The sequence below is a fragment of the Phocoena phocoena genome, chromosome 11 (assembly GCF_963924675.1).
Source record: "Phocoena phocoena chromosome 11, mPhoPho1.1, whole genome shotgun sequence".
NCBI lineage: Eukaryota > Metazoa > Chordata > Mammalia > Artiodactyla > Phocoenidae > Phocoena > Phocoena phocoena.
In genome coordinates this window covers 44,725,794-44,739,476 of record NC_089229.1, presented here as the reverse complement: position 1 = coordinate 44,739,476, position 13,683 = coordinate 44,725,794, and the positions used below count along the sequence as shown (strand labels likewise).

At 36.0% G+C, this 13,683-nt stretch overlaps 1 protein-coding gene across 1 annotated transcript in view; it reads left to right on the top strand.

The window, feature by feature from the left end:
• TRHDE (thyrotropin releasing hormone degrading enzyme) overlaps positions 1 to 10,647 on the top strand; it is a 390,487-nt gene extending 379,840 nt beyond the window's left edge. The window contains exons 18-19 of the mRNA XM_065887537.1: positions 5,037 to 5,118; positions 10,504 to 10,647. Coding sequence (XP_065743609.1) covers positions 5,037 to 5,118; positions 10,504 to 10,647 — 226 coding nt within the window. The remainder of the gene's footprint in view (positions 1 to 5,036; positions 5,119 to 10,503) is intronic.
• Positions 10,648 to 13,683: the final 3,036 nt, after the last annotated feature.

The following is a 13,683-nucleotide window of genomic DNA, read 5'->3' as shown; positions in this document are numbered from 1 at the left end:
CTCAGTAAATATGTGGTCATCCACCAATTGCTCAAGCCAGGCACCTGGAAATCTACATATGGTTCTCCCTTTCCCTTGACATATGTAACAATTAGGCTTGAGGTCTTATAATTTAACAATTCCTAAATGTTTCATGTTTCTTGAATTCTTCCTCTCTTTCCTGTTACCACTGCCCTAGTGAAGGTTCTTATCTCTTGCCACTACTCTTAACAATAGCCTTCTGTCTCCTGCCTTTATATTTACATCTACCACCACCAGCACCACACACACACACACACTCACACACACACACACAATCACACACACATCCACAATCTCACACACACACTCCCACACATACCTCTTCCCTTTGTCCCAAGAATCTCTCTGAAAAGCAAAAATGATTATTTTCCTGCTGTAAAACCTTCAATACTCTGTGCCACACTGAAAATCTAAGTTCCTCTGTTCCTAACCCTTCTACCTCTTTTTTTTTTTTTTTTTTTTTGCGGTACGCGGGCCTCTCACTGTTGCGGCCTCTCCCGTTGTGGAGCACAGGCTCCGTGGCCATGGCTCACGGGCCCAGCCGCTCCGCGGCATGTGGGATCTTCCCGGACCGGGGCACGAACCCGTGTCCCCTGCATCGGCAGGCGGACTCTCAACCACTGCGCCACCAGGGAAGCCCTCTACCTCTTTTCTATTATCCTCAGCCTCACAATTTATACACTCAATACCAAATGCATGTAGTCATCGGCATACACCATGTTGTTTCACACCTCCTTGCCTTTGTTTATGTTGGCTCTCTGCCTAAAATTACTTTCTTCCTTGATATTTGTAACCACTCCATACTTAATCTATCTGGCATCATCTCCTGGAAGCCTTTCTGAAGACCCCGCAGCTAACTCTGAACACTGTATAATATTATTTTCACCACAGTTAGCCACAATAACGGGGAATGATCTGTTTACAATACGACATAGTAATTACCTTCAAGGAAAGGATTGTGCCTTTTTTCTTCTTCACATAACTGCAAGCAAAGTATAAGCAAAACACTCTTTGAAGAATTATTCTTATTCCTGTAGAGGAGGCCATTTCTGGAACCACATATTGATCACTAATGATTACTTATATTATTATTTAATGTTGATTTATTTTATTTTATTGATATAACTTTTCCCATGGAAGAGTTCAGTGTTAGAATTACAGCAAATTATGATGGTCATACAGTTTAGCTCCCCTCATTTTACAGATGAGAAAACTGAGGTTCCAGAAGCTAAATTACTTAAGTTCCCACAGGTAAGAACAGCATTAGAAAACCTCTTGTAGTGATGACTGGACCTCTGCTTTCAAAAACTCATAATCTTATCTTTAGAGTACTTTTAGTTTTTTTGTTTTTTTTTATTGAAATGTAGTTTATTTACAATACAGTTCAGGTGTAAAACATAGTGATTCCATAGTTTTATAAATTACACACCATACAATGTTATTAAATTATTATTGACATTCCCTGTGCTGTACATTATATCCATGTGACTTATTTATTTTATAACTAGTATTTGTACCTCTTTTTTTTTTTTTTCTTGTGGTACGCGGAACTCTCACTGTTGTTGCCTCTCCTGCTGCGGAGCACAGGCTCCGGACGCGCAGGCTCAGCGGCCATGGCTCACGGGCCCAGCCGCTCCGCGGCATATGGGATCTTCCCGGACCGGGGCACGAACCCGCATCCCCTGCATCGGCAGGCGGACTCTCAACCACTGTGCCACCAGGGAAGCCCTGTAACTCGTATTTGTACCTCTTAATCCCCTTCACTTCACTCCACCCTCCTCCCCTCTGACAACCACTAGTTCTCTGTATCTGTGGCTCTGTTTCTGCTTTGTTATATTTTTTCATTTGTTTTTTTTCTTAGATTCCACATATAACTGAAAACATACAATATTTGTTTTGCTCTATCTGACTTATCTCATGTAGCATAATACCCTCTAGGTCCATCCTTGTTAAGATTCCTTGTTTTTTTTTTTTTTTGTTTTGTTTTTTTTTGTCGGAGTCATATCCCATTGTATATATAAATGCCACATCTTCTTTATCCTTTAATAGACACTTAGGCTGCTTCCATTTCTTGGCTATTGTAAATAATGCCACAGTGAACACAAGGGTGCTTATATCTTTTCCAATTAGTGTTCTTGTTTTCTTTGGAAAAATACGCATGAGTGGAATTGCTGGATCGTATGATAGTTCTGTTTTCTCATTTTTTTGAGGAACTTCCATACTGTTTTCCATAGAGGCTGTACCAATTTAAACTGCCACCAACAGTGCATGAGGGTTCCCTTTTCTCCATGTACTCACCAACACTTGGTATTTCTTTATTTTTTGTTGATAGTCATTCTGAGAGGTGTGAAGTGATATCTCATTGTGGTGTTGATTTGCATTTCCCTGATGATTAGCAATGTTGAGCATGTTTTCTTGTACCTGTTGGCCATCTGTATGTCTTCTGTGGAAGAATGTCTATTCAAGTCCTCTGCCCATTTTTTAAATGGGTTTTTTTTATATTGAGTTTTATGAGTTCTTTATGTATTTTGGATATTATCCCATAATCAAGCATATCATTTGCAAATATCTTCTCCCATTCAGTAGATTGCCTATTCATTTGTTGATGATTTCCTTTTCTGTGCCAAAGCTTTTTAGTTTGATGTGGCCCTGTTTGTTTATTTTTGCTTTTGTTGACCTTGCATGAGGAGACGGATCCAAAAAATATTGCCAAGACTTATGTCAAAGAGTGTATGTTTTCTTCTAAGAGTTTTATGGTTTCAGCTCTTAGATTTAAGTCTTTAATCCATTTTGAATTTATTTTTGTATATGGTATAAGAACATAGTCCACTTTCATTCTTTTATATATAGTTGTCTAGTTTTCCAACACTATTTATTCAAGAGACTGGTTTTCCCCCATTGTATATTCTTGCTGCCTTTGTCACAAATTAATTGACCAGATGTGCATGGATTTATTTCTTTTCCACTGATCCACGTGTCTGCTTTTGTGCCAGTACCATATGTTTTTATTACTATACCTTTGTGGTATAGTTTGAGGTTAGGGTGTGTGATACCTCTAGTGTTGTTCTTCTTTCTCAAGATTGCTTTGACAATTCAAGGTCTTTTGTGGTTCCACACAGATTTTAGGATTATTTGTTCTAATTCTGTGAAAAATGCCTTTGGTATTTTGATGGGGATTGCACTGGATCTGTAGAATGCTTTAGATAGTATGCACATTTTAACAGTATTAATTCTTCTGATACATAGCACTGTATATCTTTCCATTTAATTATGTTGCATTTAACTTCTTTCATCAGTGTTTCATAGTTTTCAGAGTACCTGGTCTTTCATGTTCCTTGGTTAAATTTATTCCCAGATATTTTATTCTTTTTGATGCAGTTGTAAATGGAGTTGTTTTCTTGACTTTTCTTTCTGATAATTCAGTATTAGTGTATAGAAATGCAGCTGATTTCTGTATATTAATTTTGTTTTTGAAACTTTATTGAATTCATTTAGCCTAATAGGTTTTGTTTGTTTGTTTTTTGTGGAGTCTTTAGGGTTTTCCATATAGTATAATGTCATCGGCAAACAGTGAAAGTTTTACTGCTTCCTTTCCACTTTGAATTCTTTTTATTTCTTTGTCTTGTCTGTTTGCTGTGGCAAAAACTTCCAATACTATGTTGAATAAAAGTAGCGAGAATGGGCATCCTTGACTTGTTCCTGATCTCAGAGGAAATGCTTTCATTTTTCACCATTGAGTATGCTGTTAACTGTGGGCTTGTCATATATGACCTTTATTATGTTTATGTATGTTCCCTTTATACCAATTTGTTGAGGGATTTTATCATGAATGGATACATAATTTGTTCTCAAGTTCTTTATATAGTTGTATTATGGGCATGTCATAGGAGGAGGTGAGTTCAGGGTCTTTCTACGCAGCCATCTTGATCCTGCCTCCATTTAGTCTAGTGTGCTTTTTTTATTTCAAAGAGTATGATAACCTGTGATAGGTACCTTTAACACAGTAGACAATAAATGAAATGAGAAATCTTTCCAGCTCACTGATATATAGTGTTCTTTGCCTTGGGTCATGAGTCAAGTAATTATAATGCTTGTGGTACAAAGATGATGACATTCAAGTGAACAATTTGATGTTTTATTTTAAAACTCACATGAGGGGCTTCCCTGGTGGCGCAGTGGTTGGGGGTTCGCCTGCTGATGCAGGAGGCACGGGTTCAGGCACGGGTTCGCGCCCCGGTCAGGGAGGATCCCACATGCCGGGGAGCGGCTGGGCCCGTGAGCCATGGCCGCTGGGCCTGCGCGTCCGGAGCCTCTGCTCTGCAACGAGAGAGGCCACAACAGTGAGAGGCCCGCATACCGCAAAAAAAAAAAAAAAAAAAAAAAACTCACATGAGAAAATGCTGATGTTTTGAGAAATTTGGCTCAGTTTCTAGGAATGAAAAAGGATAATGCTGATGTCAATTCTGACTGACCAAACGATCTGTGTGACTTACTGCTAATACCCAAGTTTTTCCTGCAGTTCTATTTCTTTTTGTAAGATCCTTCTTCCTTACAGTGATAGAGGTTGCTTTAAAATTAAAACTTTTAGGGAATTCCCTGCCAGTCCAGTGGCTGGGACTCTGTGCTTCCACTGCAGTGTTCGATCCCTGGTCAGGGAACTAAGATCCCGCAAGCCACGGGGTGCGGCCTAAAATAAAAAAAGTAAAATTGAAAGTTTTAAAATGTTTCTTTCTCTGGCTTTTTATTGGAAATATAATAGTAATTCCTAAATATAATTTTGGAGGGCTCTCTTTAGACCTCTTTGAAACACTGCGCCAAATCAGGATGCATTTGATGGCATCCCATAGCCACAGCTCTTTGCACCTCCCTGACTCCCTAGGGAAATGGCCTTGAATGGCACTAAGACAACACAGGTCACTTGGAGCCCTTGAGAAGGATTCTTAAAAAAATATGCATAGTAGTATTTCCCAATTTACTGCCTGCTTTAACATTAAGACTTTTTTTAATCTTTCAAGGTATGGAGAAGCATTGTTTTTGAATTCCAAACTTATCAGCGGAGTTACAGAATTTCTTAATACTGAAGGTGAACTGAAAGAGGTAAATATTTTAAGATGAGTTCTAATGCCTTTCTTTTATAAACATATGAAATTATACATTTACTTCAAACATTTCTTTCCAATAAAGTCACACCTATTCCTTTGAAGCGCATGCGTGTGTGTGTGTGCGCGCACACACACACACACACACACACACACACCCATGCTAAAGACTTTACGCCATTCATTATTTGCAAAGGTATTTCTAACATATTAGTATTTAATATTAAATTCCCGTGAGAGGTGCTTGAATGCAATGATTCTCAAGTTGGGAGACTCCAAATACACTCAAGAAATCTTTGATCCAATCAGCTACCCCTCTATTGATTCTGTGAACCCAGTTTGGGATCCTTGGAACAAAAAAACTATCCTGTCACAATGACTCAGTATTTGGATACAGAGGACCAAGGTTGCTATTGAGGTACAGAAGTTGAGATTCATTACTTTGTGGTCCGTTCTACACAAAGAATGATAATTGGATGTGGTAATAATGCTTCATGCTATTTGGTTTGTTAAATGGAATAAATTCATACATTTGGATGGAAGTGTATCTGGCAACATATATTGATATTAATAGTTCATTTAAAATTCTGCTGGATACAATCAAGTGAATTTCATTGATGAAACTGAACTTATTTTTTAAGGACTAGTGTCCAGTTTGCAGAGTATCTAACATTTTCTTTTTTCTCTGTTTTATGTCTCTGGAAATTTAAACCAGCTAGTTTTGTGACCATTAATTCACATCTCTAATAGTTAGGGGCATGAAATGGGGGGTGGGATAAGTAGGTAGGAGGAAGGAGCAAAATATTTGACTGATTAAAATGAGTTGGGCTTCAAACATATTGCTTTTTAGTCTGCTGCTCAACTCCATTATAAAATATAGCTGAGATTTGGCATTAAGAATCAGTTTCCTCAGTTTTCACTGACAGAATGCCCAATGCTGTGACCCAGAGCTCATCCCATTGAGCAGGATTGTCCAATTTTGTATGGTCATCCCCCACGCACTCACTTGGATTCTTTCACACCATGAGCTAAGCTAAGCTAAGTCTCTGATTGTAATGATTTGAAATTCAATTTTTATCCCTATGTGTGTCCCCAATGCTGAAGAATTTGAAAGCCCTAGCACATGTTTTACTATATATATATTTTTTTTGCGGTATGTGGGCCTCTCACTGTTGTGGCCTCTCCCATTGCGGAGCACAGGCTCAGCATCCATGGCTCACGGGCCCAGCCGCTCTGCGGCACGTGGGATCTTCCCGGACCGGGGCACGAACCCGTGTCCCCTGCATCGGCAGGCGGACTCTCAACCACTGCGCCACCAGGGAAGCCCTTTACTATATTTTTTATTTTTAATAAAGGAAGCTAAAAGGGAAGGAATTCTTTCATATCCATAGGAAAGAGAAAGAAAGAACAATTAAGCTAATGAGTTTATGTATTTAAATGAAGTAGTTTTAATTCTTTGATTTTACATTCACTAATCAGAATGAAAAGACTCGTTTAGTGACAACCTGTGCAGTCATTGAAGTGAACACAGAAGTGAAAGATCTCTCCTCTCCTCCCCTCTCCCCTTCCCTCCTTTTAGCTCCCTTCCTTCTGCCGTCTTCCTCTCCCCTTGCCTCTCTCCTGTTCTCTCTCCCTCTTCTGTTCTCTATCTTTCATGTCTGTCTTCCTTGCTTTAGTATAATACCCAGCTCATGGAAAAACATCTGTTAAATGGACATTTAAATTGATTTTATCATATGATGGCCATTTTGCTTTACATATTTCACTTACATATTTAAGTTTTTACACTTAATTGCCATTTGAAATGTTCCAAGATACCCCTATAATGAAAGGTGCCATTTGAAAACTGAAACTCAACTTTTATTCCATTATCTGCAAAGCAGCTAACTTCACAATACAGGCTCTTTGTAGCCTGAGGCTTTTCCATACTTTTATTACCTAATCATCAACTGTAGGATTGTGGCCCACTATTGTTGGGTGGGAGGGGGGTTAATTTGTATTGCCGATAACCCCCTTCCATAAATATAAAGGAACTGAGGAAGTTTCAGTCTCATTTTCCCATAACCAGTGAGCCTCGTAAGCAGAAAAACCAATATGCTCCCTTTGGATATAGCATATTCTTATTTTCAAAAGTTTATAGATCAAAAGTGAATCGGCATCTTTATGAATTCTGAAAACTAATTTGAGATTGTAATGATCCCCATCAACTTTAGGGGCATTCAGCAGAGACACTTACATTGTTCTATGGTCCCTTCCCCAAAACTACATTCTAGTACCTGAAACTGGCAATTTCCTTCTAATTACATAGCTCTAGCAATTTGAACAATATTTCTCCATGAAACAGCACATCACCTCCTTAATTTTAAACGAATAGAAGTACAACCTCATGGAACCTCAGAGGCCCTTGCCATTTTTCCATACTAATGCCTGCTCAGCAATCCTCTTCAGCACTCATTATTTTGGCCTCTTGAACCTTATATACAACACTGTTGTAAAAGAACATAGATCCTGTGCGTTACAGACACCCCATTTACAGTTTTAATGTTGAAAATGTAAACCTCGATCGGGCAATAGCTAATTCAATTCATTTATATAGTTACTAAGAGTATATTGTGTGCTGCACTTTACAAGTTATTTTGTGATGTTTAAGGTCTAGAGTATCCTAAATCAAGAGTACTAAATACTAAAATATTTTTTAATAGAGAAATTAACAAACATGTCTAGAAATTTTATGCTAAGGAGAACATGGAACACAAGCAACTCTGACATCTTACTAAATGTTATTTTATAAAAATGTCTGTCTAAACTTGCAACATTTTCAAATAAAAGCATAAGATGGCATAAATGTTTAGGAAGCACAATAATAAAAACTACTAGCAGCAGAACATCTACCAAAGAGCTGCCAAAACAAGCAGACTGGAATGCCAAATGCCTTCCATCTACCCCATGCCCTCTAAAGTGAGGCAGGGGTCTGGAAGGTGCTGCGACCATGCCCCAGGACCAGTCAGATGGCTGCTCTGACCACAAGTTCGCCAGAAGAGTTGTGGAGGAGTGTGAGACATAAGATCAATTTATGACAACTATGGAAAGTGGGCCACATGTGTTCTGATGAATAAGCTACTCATAAGATATATGTGAGTCACCCCAAGCTCTGTGAGCTCACAACGGAAGTATTTAGTGCACTTAAATAGTGATTTAAGGAAAGAATCCCTAGAGAACCCCCAGTTACTGAGAGTTCTCTCTACTGAGAGTTCTCTTGCAGGATAATCTGACCTACTATCTTAATAACACATTCATAGTCAATCCCATAGTTTGCCTTTGAGGAAGACTTAAGAGTTTTACTTCATGTGTTCAGGCTGGCTTTCAACCTCGTCAAAAGGTCAAAAGGCCAAGAGCACACTCCACAGTCAAAGTTGCCAAAGGGTCATTTATCACTACCCGGCATATTCATTCAGTGACTGCCTAGGAAAATATGTAACAATGTGGAACATAGTTTAAAAGAAGTAGATGTAATTTGTTTGCCTGATTGACCTATATTATGTAAATAACGCCACTGTAATACACAGATGTAATGTACAATGTACACTGTAATGTACATATTTTTGTAATAAATTAAAATGCAAAATTCAAAATATAGATCAAAATGTACTATTTGTTGCTTTAGGAATATAGATTGAATGAATCTGAACATAAATATATAAATACAAGTGAATCACTGGATGAGTCAGTTAAGTTTAAAAATCTGATTCAAATGCTTTCATTAGACTTCCTTTTTATCTATGTGTACATGTCACAGGTATGTGTGTGGCACAGTGCCTAGAATATTGAAGGTTTCAATAAATTCTAGTCTTTCCCTTAATCCTCTTTGTAAATCTGGTCAGGTGTCAGATCAGTTTTAAGGATAGCACTGATAAATCTTTGTTACATAATACATTGAATTTTTGTTACAAATACATTGAATCTTTGTTACATAATACATTGAATATTTTGAATATTTTATACATTGAATATTTATGCTTTTATGTTATTAAAGCATAGTGAATTTGAAGTCTCATAAAGAACATAGCTCTGAGATATGGTTATCCACTGCTAATGCTGCAGGGCACCAGGTTTTGTAGGAAAGTAGAGGATAAACTTTGAAAAAAACCATCAGTATCATGTAATCAAAGTAATACTGTCATAAACAAACCAAGCTACCCATGAACCAATTTCTAGATGAATTCAGAAAGGTATAATTAACTCCATTTTAATGACTCCCCTGCCCCCGTATCTCCCTATCCCTGAGTCAAGCTTGATGACATTTCTCTCCTGGCATATTCTCCATGTGGTGCCCACCATGTGATGACTCACACCCCACACTAATTACACAGTATAACACTTCTGTGTTGCAAGTTGATTTTTCACATTTGTCTATTAGCATTGCAATTGTTGGTTGGTTGACAGTTTCTTAAAACATATCAAACAAAGAGAAAATCTGCTAGTATTTAATCTTGAAATAAAATCCTTGAGCATTCCCAGTGTATGTGGACTCTCTAGAGAAAATCTTCTATCCATAAAATTATGACAAAACATTTAAAATTTTTAACTTTTTAATTAAAGCTCAAATTCTCTAGCTAAATGAATCGACATTCCTCCTTCATTCTTTCTAAATCTAGTTGCTCAGGAGATTGCAGTGTCATTTATCATCCAGTTTTCATAGCATCATTACTTTTTTTTCCACGGCCCAATAATTTTGATATTTCTTTGCTATCAAAGATAGTGTCAGGCACTCATACTATTTATTTAGAGAATATGAATAATTTTCTCTCTAAGCACAAGAAGTTAACTTTAATCCTTATATTCATTTTAAGGCTATTTATTACATTAGATAGCTTTGTAATTAGAACCTATTATGAAAAGACAAATTAAATATGTCTATTTTAATATTTATTTATGAAACAAGAAGCTGAATTTGAAGCTACTTAAACTGTAATGTCCATTCTTTTCATCCTTTCAGTTCCAAAAGAAATTACATTACACCTAGAGGACACAATCTGTTTTATTCCATTTCATTACTAAGCTCACTCCACATATTAAATATACCTTCTGTAGTGACTGTGACACTTTTCTCCAAATAGATTCTTGTTTATATGTATTGGACATGAGTTCTTTTGAAGACATGTGTATTTACCATTTTTAAATTATATTTTTTATTGAAATGTAGTAGAAATACAATATTATGTTAGTTTCAGGTATACTATATAATGATTTGACATTTGCATACATTATGAAATGATCACTATGATAAATCTAGTAACCGTCTGCCCCCATACGAACTTATTAGAGTATTATTGACCATATTCCTTATGCTGTCTATTTACCATTTTAATATTTCTATTTCTAGCTAAGGAACTTCATGAAGAGCTATGATGGAGTAGCTGCTGCCTCTTTCTCAAGAGCCGTGGAAACTGTCGAAGCCAATGTACGCTGGAAAATGCTTTATCAAGATGAGCTTTTCCAATGGTTAGGAAAAGCTCTGAGACACTAATGTGTGTCTATTAAAAACAATTTGACTCAGAATTCTGTGAGAAGACCTGCTTTGTGTGGAATGAGGAAAATGGCCAGATTTTCAGTGTTAACATGTGGGAGGAAATTTTTTTTTTTAATTTTTGGTTTTGGGTGATTTTTTTTGTTTCACTCATTCTGTTTTGTTTCTCTACTGGGTGTTCTTCTCTAAAGAAACTCTTGCAAGTGCAACTAGCCATGACTGCTTCAGCTATACATTCCTCACTGTACAGGACCAAATATGATAGTGGTGCATGTTGACGTTGCAGTCAGTATGGAAAAAACATATTCAGAATATTTTGTGCATGGTTGTATGGCCCTGCCTGTGTTCTAGCATGCTTATTTAAAATGTCCAATGTTGTATGTGAATATATGTTACAGCGGGATTAACATTACGCAAAAGCACAAAGATTATCTGTGACAGTGATGCAATGAAAGAAAAACTAAAACAGGGAATTATATTCTTAGTCCTGGGCAATGTGAGAAGTGAAATAGCCCTTTAAGTGATTGGTGTCACTTATTTCAGCACTTGGATTGTCTTTCAATGATTATTGTACTGTTAACTCATTTTCTTTGAGTTAAAGCTGTGTATACATTAAAAAACGCATATAGATAGTGTATGCATATGTATATGTACATAGGGAGGCCCCATATGTATATAGTATGTTGTACACTGCATTTGTGCAGACTTTCTTCAGCTGAAAGAAAATTTATCTTTTTATAAACTTACGCAAACTTTGGAAAGGCTTCAAAGAATTTATCTCAACGCTATCCTTCCTGACAATTTCCTGACTAAATTTCTCAACTGTTATAGATTTTTTCATCTACTTCCTGAATGGTCTATTCTATACATAAAAATGAATTTAAACAAAATTTATGTACAAACGCTCTGCTAATTTTCCTAAGTGGCAACCTCACATCGTAAATATAGATTCTGTCATCATTTTGGTCCAGCTTCCTATTGGATAAAACAGTTATGTATACTTAATGATTATCAGTGCTGAGAAAGTGTTTCTTTTCCATCTTCTTTGTTTCTCCATCTCATGTTGGGTGGTGCAGAGAGTTAAAAACTCTTTCTGTGTGTTGATCTTTGTGTCTGTGTGAATCTAATCTTCCATTAAGCGACCATACCTCAAATGGATTCTTATGACCTTTGATGCCAGGTGTGCCATTTGTCAAGATGAAAAGTTTCTTTTCTTGAGCAAAGCTTTTCCTTTAGTATTGACAGCTCTGTTCTACCTGGGAATTTTGAATAGTCTTTCCCTGGCTGTATTATGGAACACAAGTGTTTTTAAATGGTATTCTCACGCAGTAGGCCAGCTCTCCAAACGTTACTTAGATGCTCAAAAACAAACATATTTTAAGTTTACCATTATGAAATGCAGATATAACTAACTGTACATAAGCCAAATGTTTGTGGACCACTTTATGTTTTCCTGAGGTTTTCCGCCCCTCTACATCTTCTTGCAAATCATTGAAGGAGACGTTCTAACTCTAATAGTCACTGAACATTGGGGAAAAAAAAGTAGGTATTTTAGAAACTGGAGCCATAGATTTATTATAGGTTTGTAGTAAAGAGGAACAATTTAATAATCCATAGAACAAGTATCACCTAAGGTTGAATTTTATCTTTTTAGCAATTAATATCTATTACTCACACCTAAATTTTTCAGCCCTTCAATTAATATATTAATTTTAGATACTCTATGTGTTGTTAACAGAGTAATGCTTAGTATAAAATCTAAAGGTCATGCCACCTATCTGAAGTGATGAAATTTAATATAATTTCAAACATGTGTGAAACCCTTAAGGGGTAAGTTCTGAAACATAACAATAATAAAGATCACACTGTCATGCAGGTTCAAAACACGTACTGTATCACCATTGGATTCATGTAATAGAAAAGATAAAAAATTAGAGGTGGATGTCTTGTTTTATGTCATGAATTACTGAAAACTCTTAATAGTTGTGACATTCTTTTGAATGAAATCACCATTTCCAGCTTTGAGTTAGAAGGGATTTTATAGTTCTTTTTTCCTCTGCACTGTTAGTAATCTTAATCTTCTTTCAGTATTTTAGTGGCCTTGAACAGCTGGTTTAGCTATGATGTCAAACCCTAAGTGTATAATTATGTGCAATGTTCAATACCTCATATAATACTTGTTCACAGTATAGTGGTATCAATAGCATTGAGATGGAATTTTTGTTCTACATATTTTTCAATAATTTATCCTTTCCAATGTTGAAGATTATATCAGGCATTAACATTTTTTAGTTGTTTAAATAAGTAATATTTTCAAAATAATAAAATGACCAATGACATCTCTTGGAATATTCTGTAAAATGTAGTTAAGTTATAAAATTCTATTTTCTACATAGAGTTTTTATCTTTTTTCTCTTCTTTGTCTGTTTTACAAATCATATACATGCATGAAATAACAAATAGTTGAAAGTGTCCAAAATCTAGGCTTAAAAAATTACTGTGCCATTATATGTACAACAGCAAAACTTGGTTTCAATTAGGAAGGACTAAATATGTACTGAATATTTAGTAAATATTCTGAAGCACTAAATATCTCTAGGTAACCTGTAAATAAAAAGTTTTCCCCATTTTTACACATTTTCCCTTAAAATTTTCCTATAATCTTTAAAAGTGTTTTTACATATGCAAGCACAACCTCTAAGGTTAATATCTACAATGCTAGGTTTATTCTTCAGTTTCAATAACATGGATTTTACCTGGGAGTTAAACTCACTTTGGTTTACATTATTTCTAGGATAATTATATCATAGGACTGAGATTTTTTTGATAGTGCAACTTACAAATATTGTAACAGTAAAATCTTACAATGTTCCTAAGATTAAACCATATATTTATAAACTGCATTTAATTTTCAAAGAACTTTTACATATGCTGTTTTGTTTGATTCCTGTCAAAAACATAATAAATTATATTAGCCCTAATAGCCTGATGAGAAAACTGAGACTCAGAGTAGCAACATGAACTTTTTAAAATTAC